At 48.4% G+C, this 22,795-nt stretch overlaps 2 protein-coding genes across 3 annotated transcripts in view; both read right to left on the bottom strand.

The window, feature by feature from the left end:
* Window positions 1-4,274, bottom strand: part of SIN3A (SIN3 transcription regulator family member A) — an 81,184-nt gene extending 76,910 nt beyond the window's left edge. Inside the window, 1 exon segment of the mRNA XM_037833372.1 lies at window positions 4,057-4,274. The gene's annotated coding sequence lies outside the window, so the exon portion shown is untranslated.
* A 12,379-nt stretch (window positions 4,275-16,653) lies between these two features.
* The window catches only part of PTPN9 (protein tyrosine phosphatase non-receptor type 9), a 104,518-nt gene continuing 98,376 nt past the window's right edge, over window positions 16,654-22,795 (bottom strand). For both annotated transcript variants that reach the window (XM_037833352.1, XM_037833351.1), the window contains 4 exons: window positions 21,300-21,378; window positions 19,947-20,097; window positions 19,307-19,514; window positions 16,654-18,510 (listed from right to left, as the gene is read on the bottom strand). In XM_037833352.1, coding sequence (XP_037689280.1) covers window positions 18,296-18,510; window positions 19,307-19,514; window positions 19,947-20,097; window positions 21,300-21,378 — 653 coding nt within the window. In that variant the 3' untranslated portion in view covers window positions 16,654-18,295. The remainder of the gene's footprint in view (window positions 18,511-19,306; window positions 19,515-19,946; window positions 20,098-21,299; window positions 21,379-22,795) is intronic.

Genomic DNA, 22,795 nt, shown 5'->3' with positions numbered 1-22,795 from the left:
AAGAGGTGAGGAATGCAAAAGTCAAAGAACGGAGGGGCAAAAAGAGGTACATCAGTTTGGAATTGCCACCAAATGCCAAACTACCTCTGAAAACTGTTCTGCACACTAAGGTTATTAAGAAAGTTAAATCCCAGTTTAGAAAGATTGCCAGCCACAGCTGCAGTTCTCCTGGAAAAAAGCCAATTATCAGGTAGTTGCCCTGCAAATTAATGTATGAGGACAGAGACCTCTACGTACCTGGTTGTAAAAGCCTGACAACAAATCCTACAGGGTGCATTTTTGCACAAAAGAGACCTAAAGAGGAAGGTAATGGAAAAATCTACATAAGTAAAGGAAGCCAAGGATTTTTACTAAAAAACGTACTAATGTTTTTTAACAACTGAAAGAATTAGAATTCACACTAACCCAAGAACAAAGTGTCAGGAAAATAAAATTCCTTGAAATATTTGGAAAGAATATAATGTAATACTGTCAGCTTGAGTCACAAACTACCTAAGGATGCTGCTGGATGAGCTACTACATAGACTGTCACCTCAACAAAACTCAAATATCCAGAAGTATTAAACTGTAGCAAAGAAAGTTAAAAATCCTAAGTTATTACTTCTACTACTCATTTGTTAAAGCAGTAATGACAGGAAGGCATGTGAAGAAAACTGTAGTTTAACAGTAACATATATGCCATTCTTTAAATGCCTTCCAAAGTAGTAGAAAGGATCAGCTCTGCAAACTGAAAAGAACACAGTTCGCAAACTCTGGGAAGAGACACTTCAGTTCACGTTCCAATTTCAACATGTTGCCACCCATTCTACCAAACATTCCAAAGCACTCTCTGGGAGAACTTTGAGTGAGATGTCTAAGAATATTTAACAACTCACTTGAGTTGGATCTATGATTTCAGACTTCTCCCTCCTGTTTCTCTTTTAACGCTCCTCTTCCCCTACCCAGAAGTTGACTCTCCCTCCTTTGAACACCTGGCGGCACTTTGTATTTGACTCTTACTGCACTCAATCCCCACTGGTTCAGACTAAAATCGTCATGTGTGTAGTTGCCTTTCTTCACAAGAATGTAACTTCCAGAGACAAAGACCCTTCCTGTATCTGCTCAGAGTCATTTAAACAGGTGGTCAATAAATATCTGTTGACTCAACTGACTTTTAGAATCTGAGCTCCAATTTTTCCCTTAAAGCTGCTTTCCAAACCACACTGGTCATTCTCTGTTTACTATGCTTTAGATCAGAGGCAGGTGGAGTGCTAGGGTTAAAAGGATGGACTCTGGAATCAGACTGCCTGGGTTCAGACACTGGATTTGCCACTTACAATATGTCCAACCTCTCTGTGCTACTGTTTCTTCATCTTTAAAACATGCATTTCATTGTACTCACCACACAGACGTGTCATGAAGATTAAATGGGTTAATAAAGGTACAGTGCCTAACACAGTGCCTGGGATATAGTAAGAGCTCAATAAATATAAGCTCACTATTACTCAAAGGGAAGGAGAGTGTAGTTTGAAAAAGCATGTACTATTTTTTTTTATTAGAGAAGTTGTAGGTTTACAGAAAAAATGTGCATAAAATCTGAGTTTCTTTATCTTTATAAGAACCTACAGAAAATAAAGCTTAACAAACTCTTGGTGGAGTTACCCAGGAGAGTGAGAAAGCCTTGAAAAGCACTGCTCTAGAATAGTGAACGCCACAGACAAAACCTTTTAATTTCAACTAAAATTCACAATACTAGTATCTGCCTTTCACAGCTCTCCTGTGTTTTAACTATTTGCACTGATGATGAAAACAGGACTATGCTTTCCCAGGAATCTTATCAACTACACATCCCTCTCTTTAAAAAAGAAAGAAAACTTAGTTTTTAGGTGAACTATTAAAACCTTCCTAATTACAAAATACCAATCTATCTAGGGTCTTCAACTCTGAATAAAACTTTACTATGTAATACTAACATTTGAAAAGATAAAAAGCATTTATGACAACTTCCCTTACACACCATAACCAGGTTTTTACTTGAATCCTTGAAGTCTCTATTGGATTTCAGGCTCTGGCACACCAATGAGACAACACATTCTTAAAGACAGAAACTAGATCTTCCATGTTTTGCAGCACACAGTACCACAAATGGTGAGAAAAACTGTTGGTCAAACTTTCCTCAGTGGTAATTCCTCTACTATCTGACAATTTACAGCATCACTACAACGCACTGGTTTTCTGTCTCCACACCAATTCCAGTTCAGTCACTAAATCAAATTAAAATGCTACTGCTGCCATTGCTACTACCTTGGCTAGAAGGTGGGACTCTGCCTCTTCACCTGAGTACAGCATAGGGCACCAAACTCTCAGCCTCAAATGAACAAAGCACAAATCTAGAATTTAATTTCCGCTCAAGTAACTGACAATTCAGGGCTCACTGAGACGTTAGTGCATAAATGAACCTTCTTCTTACATGTTATTTCCTTTTAACATCTCATTAAAAATGGCAAAAACACTTAAAAGACTAATTTCACTTAATAAACAAGAGAGAATTTATGAAGTCAGAGCAAAATAAAAACCTAATTTAATTTGGCTCCCAATCCCAACTACCCCAATACAGGTTGGTTTGGCGACGCTTCAGAAGTCACACACACAAGGCTAGGCTGGTCTCAATTTAATTCCACTCTGTAACAAAAAAGGGCAAGAACACTGTTTTACCAATATAAAGTGGTCTAGATGGTCTAACAGAATTACATAAAACCAGAAGGGGAAGACTTTAAAGTACACTTACAGTTACCTAAATGGAAATGGCAGAACCCTATGCACAATGAAAGCATTCAAAAATGAGTCTTGTATTCAAAGTCTGGTTTTTTTTTAAACTCGTCATCTTTTACAAACAGGTAAGTCTGAGGGTACAATGTAACTCCAACTCTTCCTTTTATTAATCACAGCCTTGTAAAGAGCAGGAGATTCCACTGCTTTTCCTGGCTACCTGGGTTGAAGTCCTAAGGCACAAGAACAGTCGCCAAGTCTATAGTTAACTACCCACTACCCCATTGGCTCAAAGAAAGCCCCGCCCCGTACAGCCACAGTAACAGAACCAAGGGAACTCCAAGAAAGGTTGTCCCCGGCCACATTTCTAGTCTCTGATGACTCTCCACCCTTCCCCCCACCATCACCGCCACGGAAGCGTGGTTATAGTAAGAGCTGCATTCGACTGCCCAAAATCCTCCGAAAGGACCTTGAGCATTTCGCTGTAATAATTACAATCAAAAGGAAAGTGGCGGTTACCATGCTCCCACTGTCCTGGCTGCAGAGCTAAGCGGAGGCAGCTGTGGTAACGGGGCTCTCGTGCCCCAGGTAGAAAGCATGGCCGAGCCACAAGAGTAAATCCTGACACCTCCCCAGCTCCCAGCCAGCAGGGGCCCCTCCCACCCTGCCTAGACGTAGGGCGGGGCAGATCTGGGCGCCCCAACTCCCAGCCAGAACGGACAGCGGGCTTTCCCGAGCCCCGCCTCACTTGCCAAGGAGGCGGAAACCCGGAGGGGCGGGAGGACAAGGGGAGTGGCATCGCCGCTCCATACAACCGCTCCTGCCAACCGGATCCCAAGAAGGCAGAGGAACGCACTTCACGCCCTCTCCCTGCCACGCCCTGAAGCCACAAGCGGGAGACCCCCTACCCGTCCCCCCCAACCCAGCAAGCCAGGCGCGGCCGCCAGCCCGAGACCCCGCCCACCTCGGGCGGACGGGGGAGGGGGGTTTGCCGCAAACAGCACTTCACTTGAGACCTGCCCCGCCCCTTCCTCCACAATCGCACGCGCGCGCCGGCCCCGCCCCTGAGCGGCGGCGCGAGAGCCCGCCCCCTCCGCGCGCACCGGGACTACGCTCTCCTTCCCCTCCCGCACCGAGAGCTACCCCGCTCCGCCCCCACCCCCTTCACACATCCACACACCTCCCGCCCGCCTGCTCTACGGGAAGCCGAGGAGGTCAGCCCCCGCTCCCTAAAAACACACACCCTCGAGTTCGGCGTTACCCGCCACCTAGGCTTCCCGCCCCGACACCAGCCCGGCGTGCTCTCACCGCAAAGCTGCTTCGGCTGCTCGTCACTGAGTGTCCCTCTTGGCGTGAGCCTCGGGCTCAGCAGGGAGGCCCCGAGAGCAGCGCGGGGCGCAGGCCTGCCGAAGCGGACTGGCAGCCTCCTCTCAGCAGATGAAGCGGTCACAGGTCCCGGTGCCCAGCCTGGGAAGGAGGGAGGGAGGGAGGGAGGGAAACTCCGAGGGGGGAAGGGGAGGGGGGAAGATGGAGAAACCGTCTCCGCCGCCTCTACCGCGGCGGCCGCTTCTCTGTTACCCGGGAAATCCCGCCCACTCCCCCCGGCCCGCCCCATAGAGGGTAGACTCAACTTCGCTCCGCCACAGGCTGGATTATCCGCCCGTCAAAGATTTAGCCAATCACTGACCCCCATCTACTGACTGCCCGCCCCTTCCCCTTCGGCTGGGAGGGGAGGGGGAGTCGCTCACCTTCTCCACGCCCCTATTGGCGGGGAGCGTCCCCAACTCAACCTCGCCTATTGGAGATGGATTGTTGAATCCCACCCCCAAGCCACAACGCTATTGGAGGAAGCAGGAAGGCTCTTCACATCTCATTGGAGGAAACCATATAACCCGCCCCCTGCCGTCTCACCCACAGGCCCCACAAGTTGGGTCCCGCCCTCGCCAGTCATCGCATTGGAAGAAAACTACCCCCGACTCTCCCACCGCCGGGGAAGGTAAGTAACCGATGGGTGGTAAAATGTCCGTAAGTGAAACACGCTCCTCCTACCCCACTGCCGGGGCTGGCCCCGCCCCGAACCCTCGGATTGGCTAGCTCCGCGCCGGTAGGAGCCGCCATTGGCCAAGACGCCCGTCTAGGAGGGAGCTGGCTCCGCTCTTGCTCTAGGAGGCTGAACCTTAGCAGTCCTTTTGTGGAATGTTTACACTAGAGACTGAAGCTCAGAGAGTTCTAGCGTCCGAGACAGGGGGTGGCGCGGTGCTTAGCAGCCTAGATCCCAAGCCCTGGAATTTTAAGGTCTAGGCGGCAGACAGCATTACTACCCTGGAAGGCCTTCTTAAAGAAAAATGGGAAGAGAAAGAGCCTCATTCTTTATATTCAGTTCTCTCTTTACACTTTGTATTTCCGCACGCTGCCTCCTTGTAAACACAAATATCCGGAGCAGCCAGCAGCTCCTTTCAGCAAGTAGAGTACAGAATTAAGGTTTGAAAACTAAACCGAGAATTGGCCTCAATGGCTGCTAGCCGCCCTTAAAGGCTGGCTGATCACCTTATTCCGATCCTCCCTAAACCTGAGTATGCAGTCCTAAGAGGGCGGAGATAACCAAAGAAAGGCAGGGCCCTAAGAGCCACCACCCTGGCAAACCTCCTGAAGGCGGAGCGTGAGGCCTGAGGCACTCGCGATCTCCCGAATCGACCTGGAGGAATCTTGAGTCCAGAAACTGATGGAGAGGAAAGGACCAAAACAGGCCATGGCAAAAATGAATCTTGGGTATACGGTATACACTTAAGATAGAGGATAAAATCCCTGAGTTGAGGGCAAAAAATAAGAACGGTTTTCTCCTTCGGTCAAGAGTGTTAATTGTAGTGCCCTAGGCCCTTTCTGTGCCCCGAACACACAGAGAGACAAAGTACTTGCAATGCCTTAGTTGCTTTTATTTATTCACCAAACAGGGCCGAAGACTGACGCTGATCATGATTGCAGCACCGGGAGAGGGGGCGGGACTAGAGTCTTCCCGCTCTCTCCAGCAAAAAAGGCTACTTCCCACAGACAGGCGGGTGAACCCGCTCCTGAGTTCCTCTCCGCAATATATCGGAGACGGCCAGGAACTCGCGCTGCCAACAGGCGGGACTGACTCCAAGGATGGCTCGGAGCCGCGAGGCCATGGCAACGAACTTCGAACTCCGCGAGTAGCCGACAGGTGGGAGCGTCCTTTCTGGGAGCCAAGACCTGCCCCGAACGCAGCTCTAAAAATAAGTCAGATAGACGAAAGCGAACCCAGGCAAAACCTCTCGGACCGAAGGCTGCCTAAAATTCTTGGGCCGATCGTCCCGCTCCGGAATGGGTGCCCCACGGCGCTCAGTCACATTGAGAACCACTATACAAGTGAGCCAGCCTTGGGCTGCCCTCGATTTCCTCCGACCACAGGGGGCGAGCTGCCTGGATCATGCCTAAGGCTCCCGGCCAAGCCTGCGTTGCCCTGGGAAGAAAAGACACTGTCAGCGTCCCCAGCGTTCTCAAGCTTAACATCAGGGGAATCTCTAAGAAGTCAAGGGTCCGCTAGTCCACAGGAGTAGTAAGGCCGAAGGGTAGAACTTTAATACTAGGCCCCCGCAAGGGCAGATTTCAACCCCTCCTCTCAACTCCCAGAGCTAAATCTTCCAAATCCTTTACCCCGAAGGCTATCCGATTTCGAGCCTTGGAGGAATCTTTGCGCTCCTCCGCTCCCCGCCCCCTTCGCCCGGGACTTCCGGGCGGGAGGGCTGTTCGAAGGAGTGAGGCGGGCCTCACACATGTGCTGAGCGCGCACACGAGCGGAGAGGGCGGGGAACAGGGGTTGACTTCCCCCTCGGAGTCGGATCTGTCGGAGGAGGCGGGGCTACACACCCCACCATTCAGAAGTGGGGGCGGGACCTTGCGCATTACGCCATCCGCCGGAATCCTCCTTCCGCCCTTTACGGAAAAAAAAATCCTAGCAACTTAAGCTCCGGCCCGGCCTCCCGATAGGCGGAGCTCAGGAGAATGTCATCCAATCGAAAACCTAAAAGGAAAAAAGCGAGTCTCGCGCCAGCCATTGGAAGACAAGAGAAGGCGGAGCCTCTGGAGGAGCCGGAGGTGGGTGGAAGCGAGAAGAAACGTCCCCGCCCCTCAGCTCCCCTCTGTGCAGGTTGCACAAGCCACCACCAGAGTAGATAGTAAACAGGATGGGCCAAAGAGTGGAGGCATGAACAGCCCCGGCACTCCGAGAGCCCGGTCCTCCACGCCTTCTCTCGTCACGGCGTCCCGCCCGAACCTCGCGGTTCGTGCCGGCGCCCCGCCTTCCCGAAAGCGGCCGCCATCCCAGCTGACAGACGCGCCCCCCCGCGCCCCTCCCCGCTCTCTGATGCATTTCCTTTTCCCGATTCCGAGCGTGGAGACTGTTTTCACTGTTTCCGACCTTCACTGCCCCTTTCAGGCCACACCGTCGTGGGCGCGCGCACACGCCCGCGCCCTCGCCCCATCTGAGCCCAAACTACCAGCAGAGGCATCTCGCGGGAAAGGGGAGCCTGGCAGCGGCACTGCCGTGGTAGGGGAAGGGAGCTGCTGCCGCCGCCGCGGGGTGGGCGGGGAAGGAGGCAGCTCCATATTTGCAAGGGGATCAGATCAGCTGGGGCCGCGGGTCGAAGCTGCTAAGTTCCTGAAGGTTTCCACACACCCAGGCTGAGCTCCGTGGCGGCTCGGCCCTGGTGGGTTCCGGCGCCGAAAGCTGGCTTGACTGCCGCGGCACAGGAGTTCGGGGAGCTCCGACCGGCGCGCCGGGTCAGTGCCGAGACGCAGGGGGCTTTCCGGGGCCTCTTCCGCCTCCAGTCGCCCCTCCCGCGAAGTCTGGCATTACCCCCGCCCCCAGAGTCCCTAACAACCGTGGGCCCACCGTGCCTGCGCCTCTGCGAAGCGCGTTCACCGCCTCCTCGGACAAGTTCGCGGGCAGAAACAAAACCCTTGGGTTGGCTGCCGCCTTCGCCCAGCGTGGTCGGCGGGAATAGCCGCGGGCCCCGGCTAGCTCGCTAACTCCAGCTCTCGACCAACTCCGAGCGCTGAGGGCTCGGTGGGCCTGGCCGGCAGGACTCGAGCCGCCGCCCCCTGCCGAACCCGCACGCCGCAGCCCGGGCCCGGGCCGGGTTCCAGTTGGTGTACGGAATCACCTCTTTTTCTCTTCTTTACAATAATTTTTGTTTTTAAAAAGGAATTTCAGGAGCGGGGGATCTCCTCCTGCTCTCCCCTATCCCAGTCCTCCGCCAAAACCTACCGAAATCAGCTGCTCGGTGAAATAAACTAGGCAGCGCGGCTGGCGCCTAGGCGACCCCGGGCCGGGTCGACCCCCTCCCCACGACTCCGGCCCGGCTTGGAAACACACACTGGCGAGCGGGCGGCGCCAAGAGCTCTCCTTCCTGGCCTGCCGCTCGTCTCCCTCGGCCGGCGGACTCCAAGCCTCCCTCCAGTTTCGTCCTGGGGCCCGCGGCGTCCGCACCGAGGCGGCCCGGCCGAAGCGAGAGACCGGGGAACTAGCCCCCCAAACACCCGAAATTGGGGGGACCAAATTAAAAGCAGCTGTTTAACATACCTTCCGAGCCAGGCGAGGAGTCCTGAATGGAGGGAACGCCCCCCTCGGGCCATTGGCTCCCCGGCCCTCACGTCAGTCATCCTGGTCCCTCCTCCTCCTGTCTCCCGGCCTTTCCACCCCTTCACTGTACGCCTCCTCCCTCCAAAAAAATAAAAATAAATTAATTAAACTAGCTGCGAGTGGGAGGGTATCCGTTGCAGAGGCCCGTATCTCTCCAACACCGCCGCCTCGAGCTTCTTGGGGCCCTCGGACCAAAGGGAGGCCCCCTATAAGACTCGGGGATCTGCGCGGGTTGTACACGGAGGACGCAACTGAGCTACCCCGCTGCCACTATCTTCATCAAACACACCCCATTTGGACGGGCAGAGAGGCGGGTAAGGGCGCCCTAGCGCCTCGCTGAACCCAGCCGCGTCTGGTCCTCTCTCTTAGGTGCCTAAGAATTAGTGATGCCAGGGGGGAAGTCCCATGTCCAGAACGACAGGCACTTGTCTGAACGTGCAACTACGTGGATGAGGCAGGCACAATCATACCGCACCCGTTGATGCCTGCGTGCACATACAGAGACTGGATGAGACCCTCACTTCTTGCCCTCCAAGGGCTCCGGATCCAGCCGCAGAGATGCTACAGAAAGAGGAAGGCAAGACAGGAATGTATACAAAGATGTCTACAGCAGTTCAGAGAAGGGAGATTCCTTCTAGCGTTAAAATTGGGAAAGGCTTCATGAAGGAGGTGGCATTCCAATTTGGTCTTAAAAGATTTATCAGACAGGAGGGGGAGAGTATGTCATTTTCAGCAAAGGGCACAAAGGGTGGATGCAAAGCATTGTTTAGGACCTTCATGTATGGCCGGAGTAATGTAAAGAAGGGTTGGAAAGATGGGAACAAATGGAGGAAGGCTTTTAATACCTGGTTAACATTCTTGGACTTGCATAGCTATTTCTGAGCAGGATGGTCATAGGACCACAGGCCCAAAACTCTGGTCTAAGATGTTCAGCACCCTGGCAGCTGGATGGGTTCTGACGGTGTGCTGAGTGAGGGGTGCCTACTGCCAGCAAGGCCAGGCACCAGGCTGTTGTAATACCGGGATGGGAGACTACATCTTGTGGTGGGAAGGGTGGAGTGGTGGACAAAGAGAGAGCTTTCTTTCTCTCCTCCAGCCACCCAATCCAGGAAGCCTCCCCTACCTTCAGGAGCTTTCAAGTGAAAACCCTGACTCACATTCTTCCCTACATCATTTGTTGTTTGTCATAACTCCCAACCCAAAAGAGTCCCTGGGACTCAGGAGCCAACCCTCATGTTTGTGCCTGACAGAGTTGAGCCTGGGACTAGGACACCAGTAAGTGAGCAAGAAAGACCTGTTGACTGAGGCATCCCTAACCATATATCTACAGTGGAGAAAGGAAATTAGCGTGGATGAGGTGGGATATACAGAATGTGAAGGGCGTTGGAGGCCTGTGGGCAAAATTCAGGCCTGCTGCCTGTTAGGAGGCTGTCCTGATAGTTCTGGTGAGAAGCAAAGACATGAACTAAGGCAGTGGCAGTGAGGAAGGGAGAGGAATAAAAACGGGAGAGATGTGTTTGGGAAAGATTCAAGAAGTTAAGTCTTTCAGTGACTGATTCAGTGTGTGTAGTGGAGGGAAGGAAGCAGTCAGTAGCCTGCTGTGTGAAGCGCTAGAAAAGTTTGAAGCTGGTGTTTGGGTAATCTGAGATCTAGACCTAGTGTGGCCATTGACTTGTGGTATATCCTTGGGCAAGTCCCCTCCTCCCCCTGGGCCTCACTTTCTCCGTTGTGAAATGGGGATAGAAATTAGACTAGAAAGACAGCCTCTAAAAGCCCTTTCCTCACTTAGAACCCATGAACCTGTCTCAGGTGTGTGTATGGGAAGTTTGCCACTGAAGAGAGAGGGCAGGTAGAAAGAAGTGCTAATTTGGGAAGGGCAGTGGGTCACCCCAGGTAGAATCTGGGGCCCGAAATATGGGTCAGAGCTGAATCAATGGGATGATGGAATGGAAGGATATGGAGGGGGAAAGGCCAGGAAATGAAGATTGTGTGTTCAGTGGACCTGGCAGTATCTTGGAAATCACTCTCAGACTGAAGGCTCTCTAGTCTCCTGTAACAGAACAGAACAGAACAGAGATCCCCAGAAGTCAGGAACCCCCTTCTCAGGTTCCTGCTGTTTCCTGGGGGGCTCTACCTTCCCTGAAGGCATAACAAATATCAGCTGTATCAATGTGATAAGGCAGAATGGTAGAGCAGAGAGAACACTAGCCTAGAAGTCAAGCCCCCCAGTCTCCACTAAATCCCTTTGAAACCACTGGCAGGCCAAAACTGGGCACGGGGCAGCAAGCCCTTGCTTAGTAACACCTTATTCTGTGAATCCCCTTCCTTTCCTGTACAAGAGGGTAAAATAGCAACTGTTGCCCACCTGTTCTCAGGGCTGACAGGAGGATCAAAAACGATAAAATGCACCTTAATACAACAAGAGAATTTCTGAGCTTCTGTGGAGGCCAGCGGCCCAAGTATTTGACTGTGAGCTTGGGCAGCAAATGGTGTGCTGTGAATGAAATTACATACGGAGCATTTGTAACTAGAAGTTACCCTCACTCAGAGACTTAGGCTTCCCTGACATTCCTTGCCCTCTGAAGTGCACCACTGCTCCTGAACATCCCCCAGAATGAGTTCCTCAAGGACAGCCCCTCCATCTCACTCACCTTTGGGCCCCCCAGTGCCCACTGCAGTCAGGCACAGGAGGTGCCTTGGGCAGGGTCCAGTGATCTTTCTGACTCAGTACATTGAAATTTGCACAGCACAGGAAGTTCCAGCCTCTTTGGGAATGTGAATATTTTATGGTGACATTGTCCCTCCAGCTGCACTGAGGGTTACAGTCACCCTTCCCTACCAGTGAGGAAAAAGAGGTGATGGATCTGGATGACAGCCTTCCTTGGAGAAGTCACATTGTGATTCCCACCCTCTTTTGTGTGAAACATTCCACAGGTGTTGTGAGTTAGGGGGTTCTTACACTTTTTTAAAGATGAGCAATAGAGTGACTTGCCCAGGTAGTCATGTAGCCAAGGCAAGTCTGTCTGGGCCCAGAGCTTGAGCTTTGTCTATTCCCATATGCTGTTTCTGTGCACACTGGGCCCCATGATGATCCAAGTTGGAGAAAAAAGTCTCTTGCCCCACCTTTCTCATCTCCCTAATTCTAATACAGTTTGTCCCTAGACAAATCCATTTGATTCTTTCCAAAAGTTCATTATCATCATCAAGAAAGCACATACTCACAACATTCTCAAAACAATCACACCTTCTGACACCCTCCATCTCATATGCACATACACACAACACACAAAGGCCTCATTCACAGTTCTTTCAGGTACTGTTGATGGTAGGTAGTGATTGACATGTAGGGCCTGTACTTCAGTGACTCTACCATGCTCCTTAGATCATAGCCAAAAAGATGCCAGTACCCTGCTGACAGAATTTATGACAGCTCTAGAAGGCAACCACCATCAGCTCGGGAATATCCAATCCAAGTAAGGGGTACCTTAGGCTTTACTTTGGAATCTGAGGCTAGCTCCCCACCCCCAACCCGAAGCACCCTACAGGTGTAAAGGAAAAGCTCAAACTCTTGGTCAGAATCCCAGTTCAGCCACTTCCTAGCTGGATGACTTTAGTAAGTCATTTATTGTTCCTGTTTCCTTATCTATAAACTAAGAATAAGAATTCACCTACTTCAGTGGGCTGTTATGGGATTCAATGCCTAACATTCAGTCAAGAGTTCTCAGACCCTTTCCTCTTTTATCTCCCCCACCACCACCACACACACACACTTCTGGCTATTAAAATGCAAAATCCCAGGAATTGTAGTCTGAGTGGTGAGCCTCGCAGCAGGCCTAAAGGACCAAACAACCCTACAGGTGTGAAGAAATTCCATTTCTCAGGCAACCAGCTGGCTTAGGTTGTACATTTCCATATATCTGATTTCTGGGTAGACTTAGAGGCATGGAATTTTTTAGTGGGTTTTAAGGCTGCTACTTACTGTCTTCAAGTGTCTTCCTCTCAATGAGTGTTAGTTTACTCCTCTGGGATGCTTCCAGCCCTAATCTGGAAAATAGATACCCATAACCATATGCTCTCCCAGTTTACCTAGCATGTTTTCAGTTGTTCAGTGATATTTTTTTTTTTTTTTTTTTTAAAGCAGCAGGTTTCTTTGTACAAATGAAATCTTATTCGGAGGCCTAAAAGGTGGGGCTTGTGTTGGTTGAAGTGGGGACAGCCTGAGTACTTCAGTCTCTACTCCTTCACCTCCCACTCGTCTCCTGCCTCCCACAGTCCTGTCTCAAGAAGAACGCTCTGGAGCCCATCTTCTCAAATTTTGTTCACTCACCCCAGCAACTCCCCACCTCTCAGCAGCTCATGGCAACCTAGCCTGGCCTGTACCCCAAATGGTGTCTCCCAAGAGTCTGTCTTCTTGCCTTCCACATTCTTTGCTGATCTCACCCACTTTCAAGGCTCATGGATCATCTCAACTAAGGCCCAAATAGACATCTACAACCTAGTATCTGCCCTGAGCATCAGACTCAGATTTTAACTGGCTGTTGGGCATAGGATAGGAATTCATTTAAGGTCAGGAAGTAAAACAGAGACTCCACAAGAAGAAATGGCTGCCTCTGCTCAACTGCACATTTGGCCAGTCCTGAGTCTTAAAACAAACTACACTGTGGCTTAGAGAAGTAGCCAGGTTCTAATTTTGGGGCAGGCAGAGAAGGGAGTGAGCCCGCCTTTCAAATGTGGGAGGAGGGGGCCCTTTGCCTATTTTGACTACCTTCTCTTTAAATGTCTTGCTTCACTATTGAGGAACGTTAGATAAGGAAGGAGGGAGGAAGAAGTGACCCTAAGACCCATAACAAAAAGTTCCTTTTGGCATGGACACACCTAGAGCACCTGAAAAGAACCAATGAAAAGTGCAGTTCATCAGTCCCTTATTCGAGTAACCAGAGGGGGAAGGGCCCCTCTAAGTCCTTATATTGCAAAGCTCCTGTCCTCAGAGGGCTTCTCCTCCTTTAGAGGATGCCCATGTTCACCTCCTTCGAGGGTGTACTTTTGCATTAAACATTTTGGCTGTACACATGAACCAGTCCTTGTTTGGCTGTACACACTGACTTGTCCTTGAATTCTTACCTGCAACTGAGTCAAGAACCCTCTAGGCGCCAGCCCTTAGTTGGTCTCAATTTCCCCGAGAACTCCCAGGGCAGTCGGCATCACTATCATAGTCATCAGTGTTAGCACTCACCACCAACGTATCACTGTAAGTTGTTGAAAAGAGATGATAACCCCAACCCTCATCCAACTCTCCCAGCCAGGATCCTAGTATAGTTGGCTATATCCACCTTGGCGTTATCCAAAAAATATGGGTATTTAAGACTGCAGCATGTCAGATTTGGCTTGGGCAGGAGGAGTCTGACAACTATGGTGAAGGGTGGAGGGAGGTTAAACACTGCAACAGGTTCAGGGAGTGCTAGAATTTCTATTTTTAGGAAAGACCCCAGTCTTCTCTATGGTTAATCAAGAGGAGTGCTATCCAAAAGACTTGATATTCATTGGGTAACTACATGATAACTATGGGTTGGATACTTCCCCAGAGAAAATCTGGTACCCTTTTCCTCAATAGGTTCTTCCAGGTTGGTGGGAGCTTTAGCTCCTTCCTTCAGTACACTATCTGTGATCTGTGGAGAGAGAGCAAGGTCTGAGACAATTCTAAGCTAAGATCTGGATTGGGAGCTCTGGGACCTTAGTCAGTTCATTCCTTGGCTCTGACTGAGTCACCTTGTTCTGCCTCACATGGAGCCTACCAGCAGTTCTTGGGGCCTGCAGGGAAGACCTACACCACTTTCCATCCAAGTTGGAGGCAGAGTGGGAAGGGAACTGAGGAAATATATAGATACATAGTGGCAGCCTTAAAGAGGGGACTTTGAAAATAATCTATAACGGGGGACTAAAAGTAGGAACTGAACTGTAAAAGGCCTGATAGTCTCCGTACAGGTCTTCCCATTGTCCAACAAAAAACTATACCCTTTGAGCCAGAGGACCCTTTATAGGGATGATCTAATGCAGCCACTTCTTTTGCACAGGGAAACTGGGACTTTGCATGGATTGAGTAGCAAGACCTCAAAACCACCTCAGTCACTCTAGGAAGTCTTTTCTACCTGATTGAACTTTCTGTCCCACCTCCCTCCAGGACTTTCTGATTTGTGAGAGTTTGTGTATGTCTGTGTATCTGGTTGTTCCCCGGGCATGGGGGCTTTGAGAGCAAGAGCCACATTGCCCTCAAGACATGATGCTAAAATAGTCCAATCCCCCTAAAACCAGTCCTACGCTATCTCATTTACCTGCATTCTCAGCTTTCCCATACTAAGTAACAGGTCTGAGGGGAGTGAAGGGAGCAAGAGAAACAAGAGGGGACAGTAGGATTATCTCCTGTGTTAGAAGAATTATATGAGAATGCTAGATAGAATAAGTCAGGCAGCAAGCCAACAGTCAAATCAGAATCAGAAGCCTGTTTTAGCCCACAGTGTGCCCCCCACTCCTGCCCAAACTCAGTCTTATGGACTCAACTACACAATCCAGAATTTGATTGTAGGTTCTCTTGGTTTGTTCACTGAGTCTCCTGGGTGAGTACCTTGACTTCCCAAATTCTGGGCTCCTTCTCTGCCTTACCCTTCCTTTACCCTCCTCTACTTCCAGGTAGGCTCACATGGTATATCAAGTATCTTCCCAATGATAAAAGCTATAAGCAAACTATGGCGTTGGGGGAAAGCTATTATTCCCTCTCTCAGGATCTTACCAAAGATTCAGGAGACATCAATTTGAGTCAGGAACATGTAAAAAAGTGACTCATTCCCAAACCTGGCTCATCCTCAATAACTCACTTAACCATCTACTGGGCAGGACCTAACAATCCGCATTTTTATGGAGCTCTGTAACTTCTGAATTTATAGGTCACTTGGATTAGTCTCTTCAAATAAGTGATGGTTCAAGCTTACCTCCTCCAGACCTTTTATCATTAATCCCTTCTTCTACATATTCCAGTGAATCACTAACCATTCTGATTTCCCAGAATCTCTGTTCACTTCTTATGTTTCTCACCAAGAGAATGGAGACTCATCTGGAGCAAGGAATGGCTTAATCTTTTGCTTTACACTTCAGCTCCTGATTAGAGTTAAGAAACTCAAGAAAATTTTTTGGCTGATTTAGGAGATGGATCCTAGTTTAGTGTAAGAGTTCACAGCAGGTACTATCGAGTCACATGGTCTAGAATCTTGGCTATGGCAAATTAACTTTCCTGTGCCTCAGTTCTTTCTTCCGTCAATACCTACCTCAGAAGGTTGTTGTGAGAGTGAATGAGGTAATACCTCTTCAAACAGTGCTTGAAACAGAGTAAGCACTTAGTAAATGTTACCTGCTATCATTATTCAAAACACTCTAAAATTTGCACACTCTCCAGCCAAGAAATGCCCCACCATGGTGGGCTGTCACTGGCCAACAATGGCTAAGAATAGCTACATGGTATGGGGAGTGGTCCTATAGGGGCAAAGCTTCTGGTTCCATGCTGAGAGAGAGATGCAAATGACTAGAGATCTTCCCATAGCACCAAAGACCACTGTACCCATATGCATGGTGCTTCCCTGGGAAAATGACCCCTTGGGACTCTGCAGCCCTATCAGGGAAAATCAGTCACCCACCCTAAGTCACCCTTCATGGTCCATGCCATGCAGCATGGGCTCAAGATAACTAGCCAGCCTACATGGCTGAGATTTAAGAGCTGTTTTATACTCTGAAGGGAGAGCTAAAAAGAACTCTGGTCTCCAAAGACAAAGCACTACCCTGATCTTTGAGATACTTGATGCAGTAGAGACTACTACAGACTTTATAAGCAGACTAATTTAAGTTCCAGTTCTAGAGCAAATCACTGTAATCCTCTGGACCTCACCCTCCCAACCTATTTAGAAATGAGGGAAGTGTGGATAGGAGAAAGGAAGATACCATCCCACTGGATTGTTGTGAGGTTTGAATGGGGTAGTGGAGGAAAAAGTACTAAGTACAGAGCTTGGTACTCAGCAAGCATTCAACTGTTGCTGGTTCTCTTTGTCCAGAGCCGGGGACATGACCTATTGAAAAGATAAGTAGCCCTCAAAACTGAGAGCCTTAGATACTGAAGCCTTGGGTCCATCCCTGCCTCCCCATCCCTCCCATTCCAGTTCCTGAATCCCCTCCTCATCTTCCCATCCCCAGACTGCTAAATTGATGAAGCTAGAAGGGTTTGATCAGGTGGTATATTTATATGTAAATACAGAACTGTATCACTGTAAAATACTGAAAATGAACATTTACAATTATTTTCTGAATCTGACTCAGTCCATTTATGTTAAATACAAAATGAAAAGATTGTAAAAATAAGAATATACACATTCAAAGAGCTTATTACAGTATAAAACTATTGAGGTCTGATCAGCTGCCAACCTCATCTTCTGTGATGGGGAATGAAGGTTTACAGGTTCCTGGCATTTTCTTGGGAATGTGGAGTACTGGGGACTGTTAATTCCAACCCTGGCACATCAGGCTGAATGGACTGGAATCAGGCAAGTCAAGGTTGGGTGGTCGGGGGCCAAAGAGTGATTGCAGGGGACCACCTCACCCAGGAGGGTTAAGTTTTTCATTAGCACTGAACACACCCACCTTGAGCTCAAGGGTCTGGCAGGCTAGTAAGCAGGGAGAGGTGGGGCATCTGAATGGGCAGGGCCAAGCTGTGTAAGGAAGGGAACCCTCCAGCAAAAGAAAAAGGGGGTCCTCGCCCATCCTCCCAGGAAAGGATTCTCATAGTAGTTTCCCCTTTCTAGTCTAGACTTGCCCTTTCTTTCTAAGAGTTCGTACCGATTGCTTTTGGCTCTAGCTGCTCAGTGAGTTCATTTCTACCTCCAGTCTACCATCCCCAAGGGGTAGTGAGAGGAAGGAGAGGGTTTGGAATCACAGTGGAGGTCTGTTCCCAAAACTGGCAAAGTAAACAGAAAAATCTTTAAATAAGGGCAATTCATGCTTAATAAAACCAGTGTCACCACAAACCAGTAATCTTGGCTCCAACAGGCAGCATCCTAGAGGGAGACAACTTAAGGATAAGGGCCTGTGCATTTGTACTCTTTCACCACTCTGTGGTCTGACAATAGGAGACATGATCCCCAACCCCATCTATTCCAGAACAAGGAGCAGGAGCCAGGAAGCACAGAAGCCTGAAGTACACACGGAGCCCCAGGAACTTCTACAAAGGAGTATCTGTGTGTATATGTATTTATAGAATATGACCATATTATCACATAACAATATATATTATATACACACATATATATGGACCCATACACATAAGTGCACATATACACACGCACATACAGAACGACAGAAAAAAACTGGAATACACGCCCCAGGTATAAACGTGCTTGGCACTCAGGACATTCTCTAGAATATGTAACTTGGTCAAGCTCTCTTGGGAGGAAGGCAGATGCACACCAAACCTCCTCATCAAATCCTAGCAAAGGAAGCAGTAGGAGAGAGAAGACCTCTAGGAGAGTGGCACTGGGAAGGGGGGAGAGAGATTCCTTCCCCATTTACCTTGGGGGGGCCCCTGGCAAAAATAGCCACAATTTGGTTTTAATAAGGCACAGTTCAATAGCAGGTACTAGGAATTAAGAACACATTGCTGCTGGCCCTCTCTAGTGGCAATTTCACCACATCTATCTAGCCAAAGGGAAAGGCTGCCTTGCGTGCACACGTGCGCCGGGAAACACGAGAAAGAGGTTGGTCCATGGCTTCAGCGTAACTGATGGCAACCTATAGGCTCAGCGGTGTCCAGGGTAGTTTAAGGAAGGCTGGCCAGCAGGTAGGAGGCTTGTGGGACAGTTACTGACCCTCCATGGCCAGCAGGTTGTGGCAGGAGGGCACCATGCCCTCCCTCTCTGCAAACTCCAGGATGGCCTTGTAGCAAAAATAGTACTGCTCAGGGGTCTGGATGCTGAAGGCCCTCTGGGTCCTCATGCGGGACACCGTCTGGTACACATTAAGCGTGCCAACCTCCTCCAGCTGTGCCAGGCAGATGTCCAGTGAGCAGAAGGTACCTGAAGAAGGAAGGAAGTGGTCACACCTGGTTTACCTCTCCCTCCACCTACCTAAATAACCCTGGCAGGATTGGATGAATGAATTCAAAGGCAAGGTGCCTCATGGCAAGAGACCAGTTGGCCTAAGGCCTGAAAGAACCTGAGGAGGTCACAGGGAGTGTTGGAGACCAATGAAATGAGAAGGCCTCTTGTCTCTCAGGACATGCATGGGGTCCGAGTAGAGTAAGAAGGAAGGTGGCATAGAAAAACTTCCTGCTTCAACCCCAGACAGAAGGACTGACAGCACTCCCACACTAATTCCAGAGACTACAACTTCCCCACAGAAGTCTAACACAAACACATTTTTCCTGTCTTCCAGAGGGCCTCTGAACTGGAAAGGACAGCAGTCCCTGCAGCATACATTCTCTTAAAGGGAAAGCTGCAAACTAGCATCATAATGGAGCTTGCAGCACAGGGTTAGACCCCCCAGGGAGGGACAATGGAAAGGACACGGCAGCCAACTGAGCTCTCTGGGACACCCACCATGGTGACCTGGGTCAGAAAATGACCACACTGATAAGATGTAAAACATCAATACCTAGGGGGCCTGGCTTGTGAAGTGTTAGATTCTGGCCAGCACCTAGCACTAGGGATACAAAAAGGACATTAAGGGGGATTTTTCACAGCAATTCACCACCAATGGATCAAATGAGTTCTCTTGCAAACTAGCAACTCTCACAAATGTGACCTGAAAGCTTTACTTCTCCCCTACCCCTACCGCCTCTGGATTCACCAAGAACTGCATCAGGTGCATTACCTGTCCTGCCAATGCCTGCACTGCAATGGACCACAATGGGTGGCTCAGGGAACTGTCCTTTGGAACGTGCCCCCAGACTGCTGACAGCCAACCTCTGCTGGTTCCTGACCACTCTCAAGAAGTCGATGAGGGAAGCTGCTGAGGAAGGGACCCCATAATCTGGCCAGCTGAGGAACTGGAAGTGGGTCACCTGGCGTTTCTGCCGCTCCTTGGAGGAAAAAAGAAGCAAAAGTTAATGAGGTCATTTCTGCCTGCCCCTGACAATCTTTGTTTTTTTCAGGTTCTTAATACCCTGGTGTGCCCACCACCGAGGCTCCTACCACCTATCAGTACCACCCCTTGATTTTTTCTTAACAACTGCTTTTTACAAGAAACCCTGGAGTGCTTTGACCCAAAGAGGTTTAATGGCGAAAGCAGAATTCCTATATTGTAAGGTCCAGGTTCCTTATAAGCTTTATTCCTAGGTAATGCCACTATGGTGTTGGCTCTGAGGTGAATATCCTGATACTGCTCCGAGAAAAACAGAAGCAACTTCTCATAAGCTTCTGGGAATCCTGACTATACCCTGTGGAGATTTTTTTAACAGTTGAAGTTTCTCCCCAAACTTCAAAAAAGTGAGAAAAGAGAAACCTGCAATTACCTCTGTGTTGTAAATTTCTAGCGTTGTTTTCTTATAATGGTTCATGTTCTCCACGCCTAAATTGGTCACTGTGAGGAAGCCAAATCGGATCCGAGAGTCCTTTTCTAATGGCCAGTACTGACCACACTTTCTCCTGCCGCCCTCCTCAAAGCTGAAGACACACAGAGCAAGGTAAGCCTCCCATCCTTCCTCTCCACAGTAATAACCCCACTCCCCCACAACCTGCTGTACCCCAAGGGAGCAATGTCATCTCTTGCACTGCTTCTATCTAACTTACACTCTTATTTCTTGGAAGACAAGAAAGGAAACCTTTTCTTTCTGAACAGATGTTAACAGCAGCTAAAGTTTTTGCATGTGCTCATTTAGCAGACATTTATCAATCACTTACTACATCATTTGGTCTCTTTCCTGATATTTCATGGTATTCCTCACATATCTAAGACACTAGGTGGACAAAGAAAGATAGTAGAGAAAATGTGGTAGGTCAGAGAGAAGCCTCTGGTCTGGACATCAAGCACTATCCATTCTCTTCCCAAATAAGGCCCCTGGCTGATAGAGGATGCAGAAAGGCATGGCCTCTGGGAAGCCAGCAGGAGGTTTTTACAAACGCCTAAAAGTCCACCTCACCATTTTTAGTGGTACTAAGGATTCCAAGGTGTACTTCTCCCACTATCTGCTCTCCAGATCAGAGGTGGTTGTAATAGTGCCCCGGGGAAGGGAATTGAGCAAATATTCTCATTAGTTTTTTTCCTCTTCATCTGAAAAGAACATAATTATTATAATGATAATGATGACACTAATGAAATATGTAAATTCTGGAAGTTTGGGCAGATGTATAAACCAAAATTTCAAAAAGATTCCTTTCATCAATAGCTTCCTTCCTGACCTGACCTTATCATTACATTGCACCTCTCCTTTTTGCCATCTCCTTGGAAATATCAAAGAGCAGAAAAATGGTACAAAGCAGCAGAGAGGAATCGAGCAAAGGGGAACTGGTAATTCAGAAGCCAAGAAGACAGCTGCCCATTGGAAATAGAGACCAGATAAAAAGTGACTTGCTCCATGTTTCCCAATATTTCCTTCGGTAGATAAGGCCAGGACTAGAGAATAGGCTGTAACTGGCACAGAAGTCACCAGAGCCATGGATTAAAACTTTGAGAAGTTAGTCTCTGTGTTAACTCTTGGCCAGCTAAGAAAAAGCTAAAATATATCAAACTCTTTGCCTATGGCTTTCCTAATCTTCTTTGTTCCTAAGAAGACCAACACTAAACTACCCTTTTGAACCACCTATGCTTGGGGGCAAAGGGTGGGGGTATAGGTAGGAGGCAGTGAGAAGAAAAGGGATTAGCTCACCGGGTGGTCATGACAATCACCAAGACTTTTTGTTCCCAAACCATGAGCCAGAAATCATGATAAGTATTCTCCAAAGGGCCTGGAATGAAAGGAGAGGACAAGGAACATGACCCTGGGAAGCATTTCTTTCCTTCTTGGAAATAGGCTCTTTTTCTTTCCCAACTACCAAGCATAGTTGTTGGCTCCCTGTTCTCTCTACATGCCTGATATTCAGTGTGGTGCCTGGACCACAGCACCAGCATCGTATGGATGAATGTTAGAAATGCAGTATCTGCATTTAATAAGATCCCCAGGTGAGTTGAAGGTACGGTACAGTTTGAAAAACACTGGTATACACCTACTCAGAGCCTTATCATTGGGGTTTCATCTATCACATGCAGGCTGACAGTGTCAACTGTATAGGCATACCTAATTTTATTGTGCTTTGCAGATATTGCATTTTTTTTACAGATTGAAGGTTTATGGCAACCCTGTGTCGACCAAATCTGTTGGCATCATTTTAGTACAGAAGGTTCAGATGATGGCTAGCAGTTTTTAGTATTTTTAAATTAAGGTATATACATTGATTTACTAGACACAATGCAACTGCATATTTAATAGACTACAATATACTATAAACATAATTTATATATGCACTGGGAAACCACAAAATTCATGTGACTTGCTTTCTTGCAGTGATCTGGAACCAAACCTGAAATATCTCTGAGATATACCTGTATATACGTCTCTAGCTGTTTTTGTATGACCTGAGCTTCACCCTCATAATCACCAGATGCCTACTAAAACATTCTCCTTACAGATCGCATCATCTCCCCAGATCCAACATATCCGCAATTCAGCTTCCTTCTTCAAAATTAGCATTATCTTTCAACTTTCCCATCTCTGTTAACAACATGGCATTCTTTAAATCACTTGGTCTTAAAAAGTTGTCAGCGTCAACTCTGACATATCCATTTCTTTCATCTCCCAGAAGCAGTCAATCATCAAGTCCTAGAGATATTTTACCTTTGATATGTTTTTGGTTTTTATACTTTTGCCTCCACTTTCCCTCATCCTGATGCCACTACCCAATTCCACTACAAACCCTGAGTCCAGGACCACATCATCTTTTGTTTGAGCTACTGTAACGCCATCTTAGTCTACTTTTATGAATTGGTCTCATTCCCTTCCAGTCAATTTTAGATACGCTCAACAGTTTAATCTTTGTAAATAATTGCTTCATCAGAATATAGACACACCATGCTTACTTCTATTTCTATTCCTTTGCTCAAGCTGTTTCCCTCACTTTCAATGCAGCTCATGTTCTACCCATTTTCAAGTGATGTGCCAGTTTGAACATATTATGTTCCCCAAAACACCATTATCTTCGATGCAGTCTTGTGTGGGCAGATGTATTATTGTTGATTAGATTTTAATTCTTTGATTGAGTGTTTCCATGGAGATGAGGCCCACCCAACTGTAGGTGATAACTCTGATTAGATAATTTCCATGGAGGT

The sequence above is a fragment of the Choloepus didactylus genome, chromosome 4 (assembly GCF_015220235.1).
Source record: "Choloepus didactylus isolate mChoDid1 chromosome 4, mChoDid1.pri, whole genome shotgun sequence".
NCBI lineage: Eukaryota > Metazoa > Chordata > Mammalia > Pilosa > Megalonychidae > Choloepus > Choloepus didactylus.
This window is presented reverse-complemented; position numbering and strand designations above follow the sequence as displayed.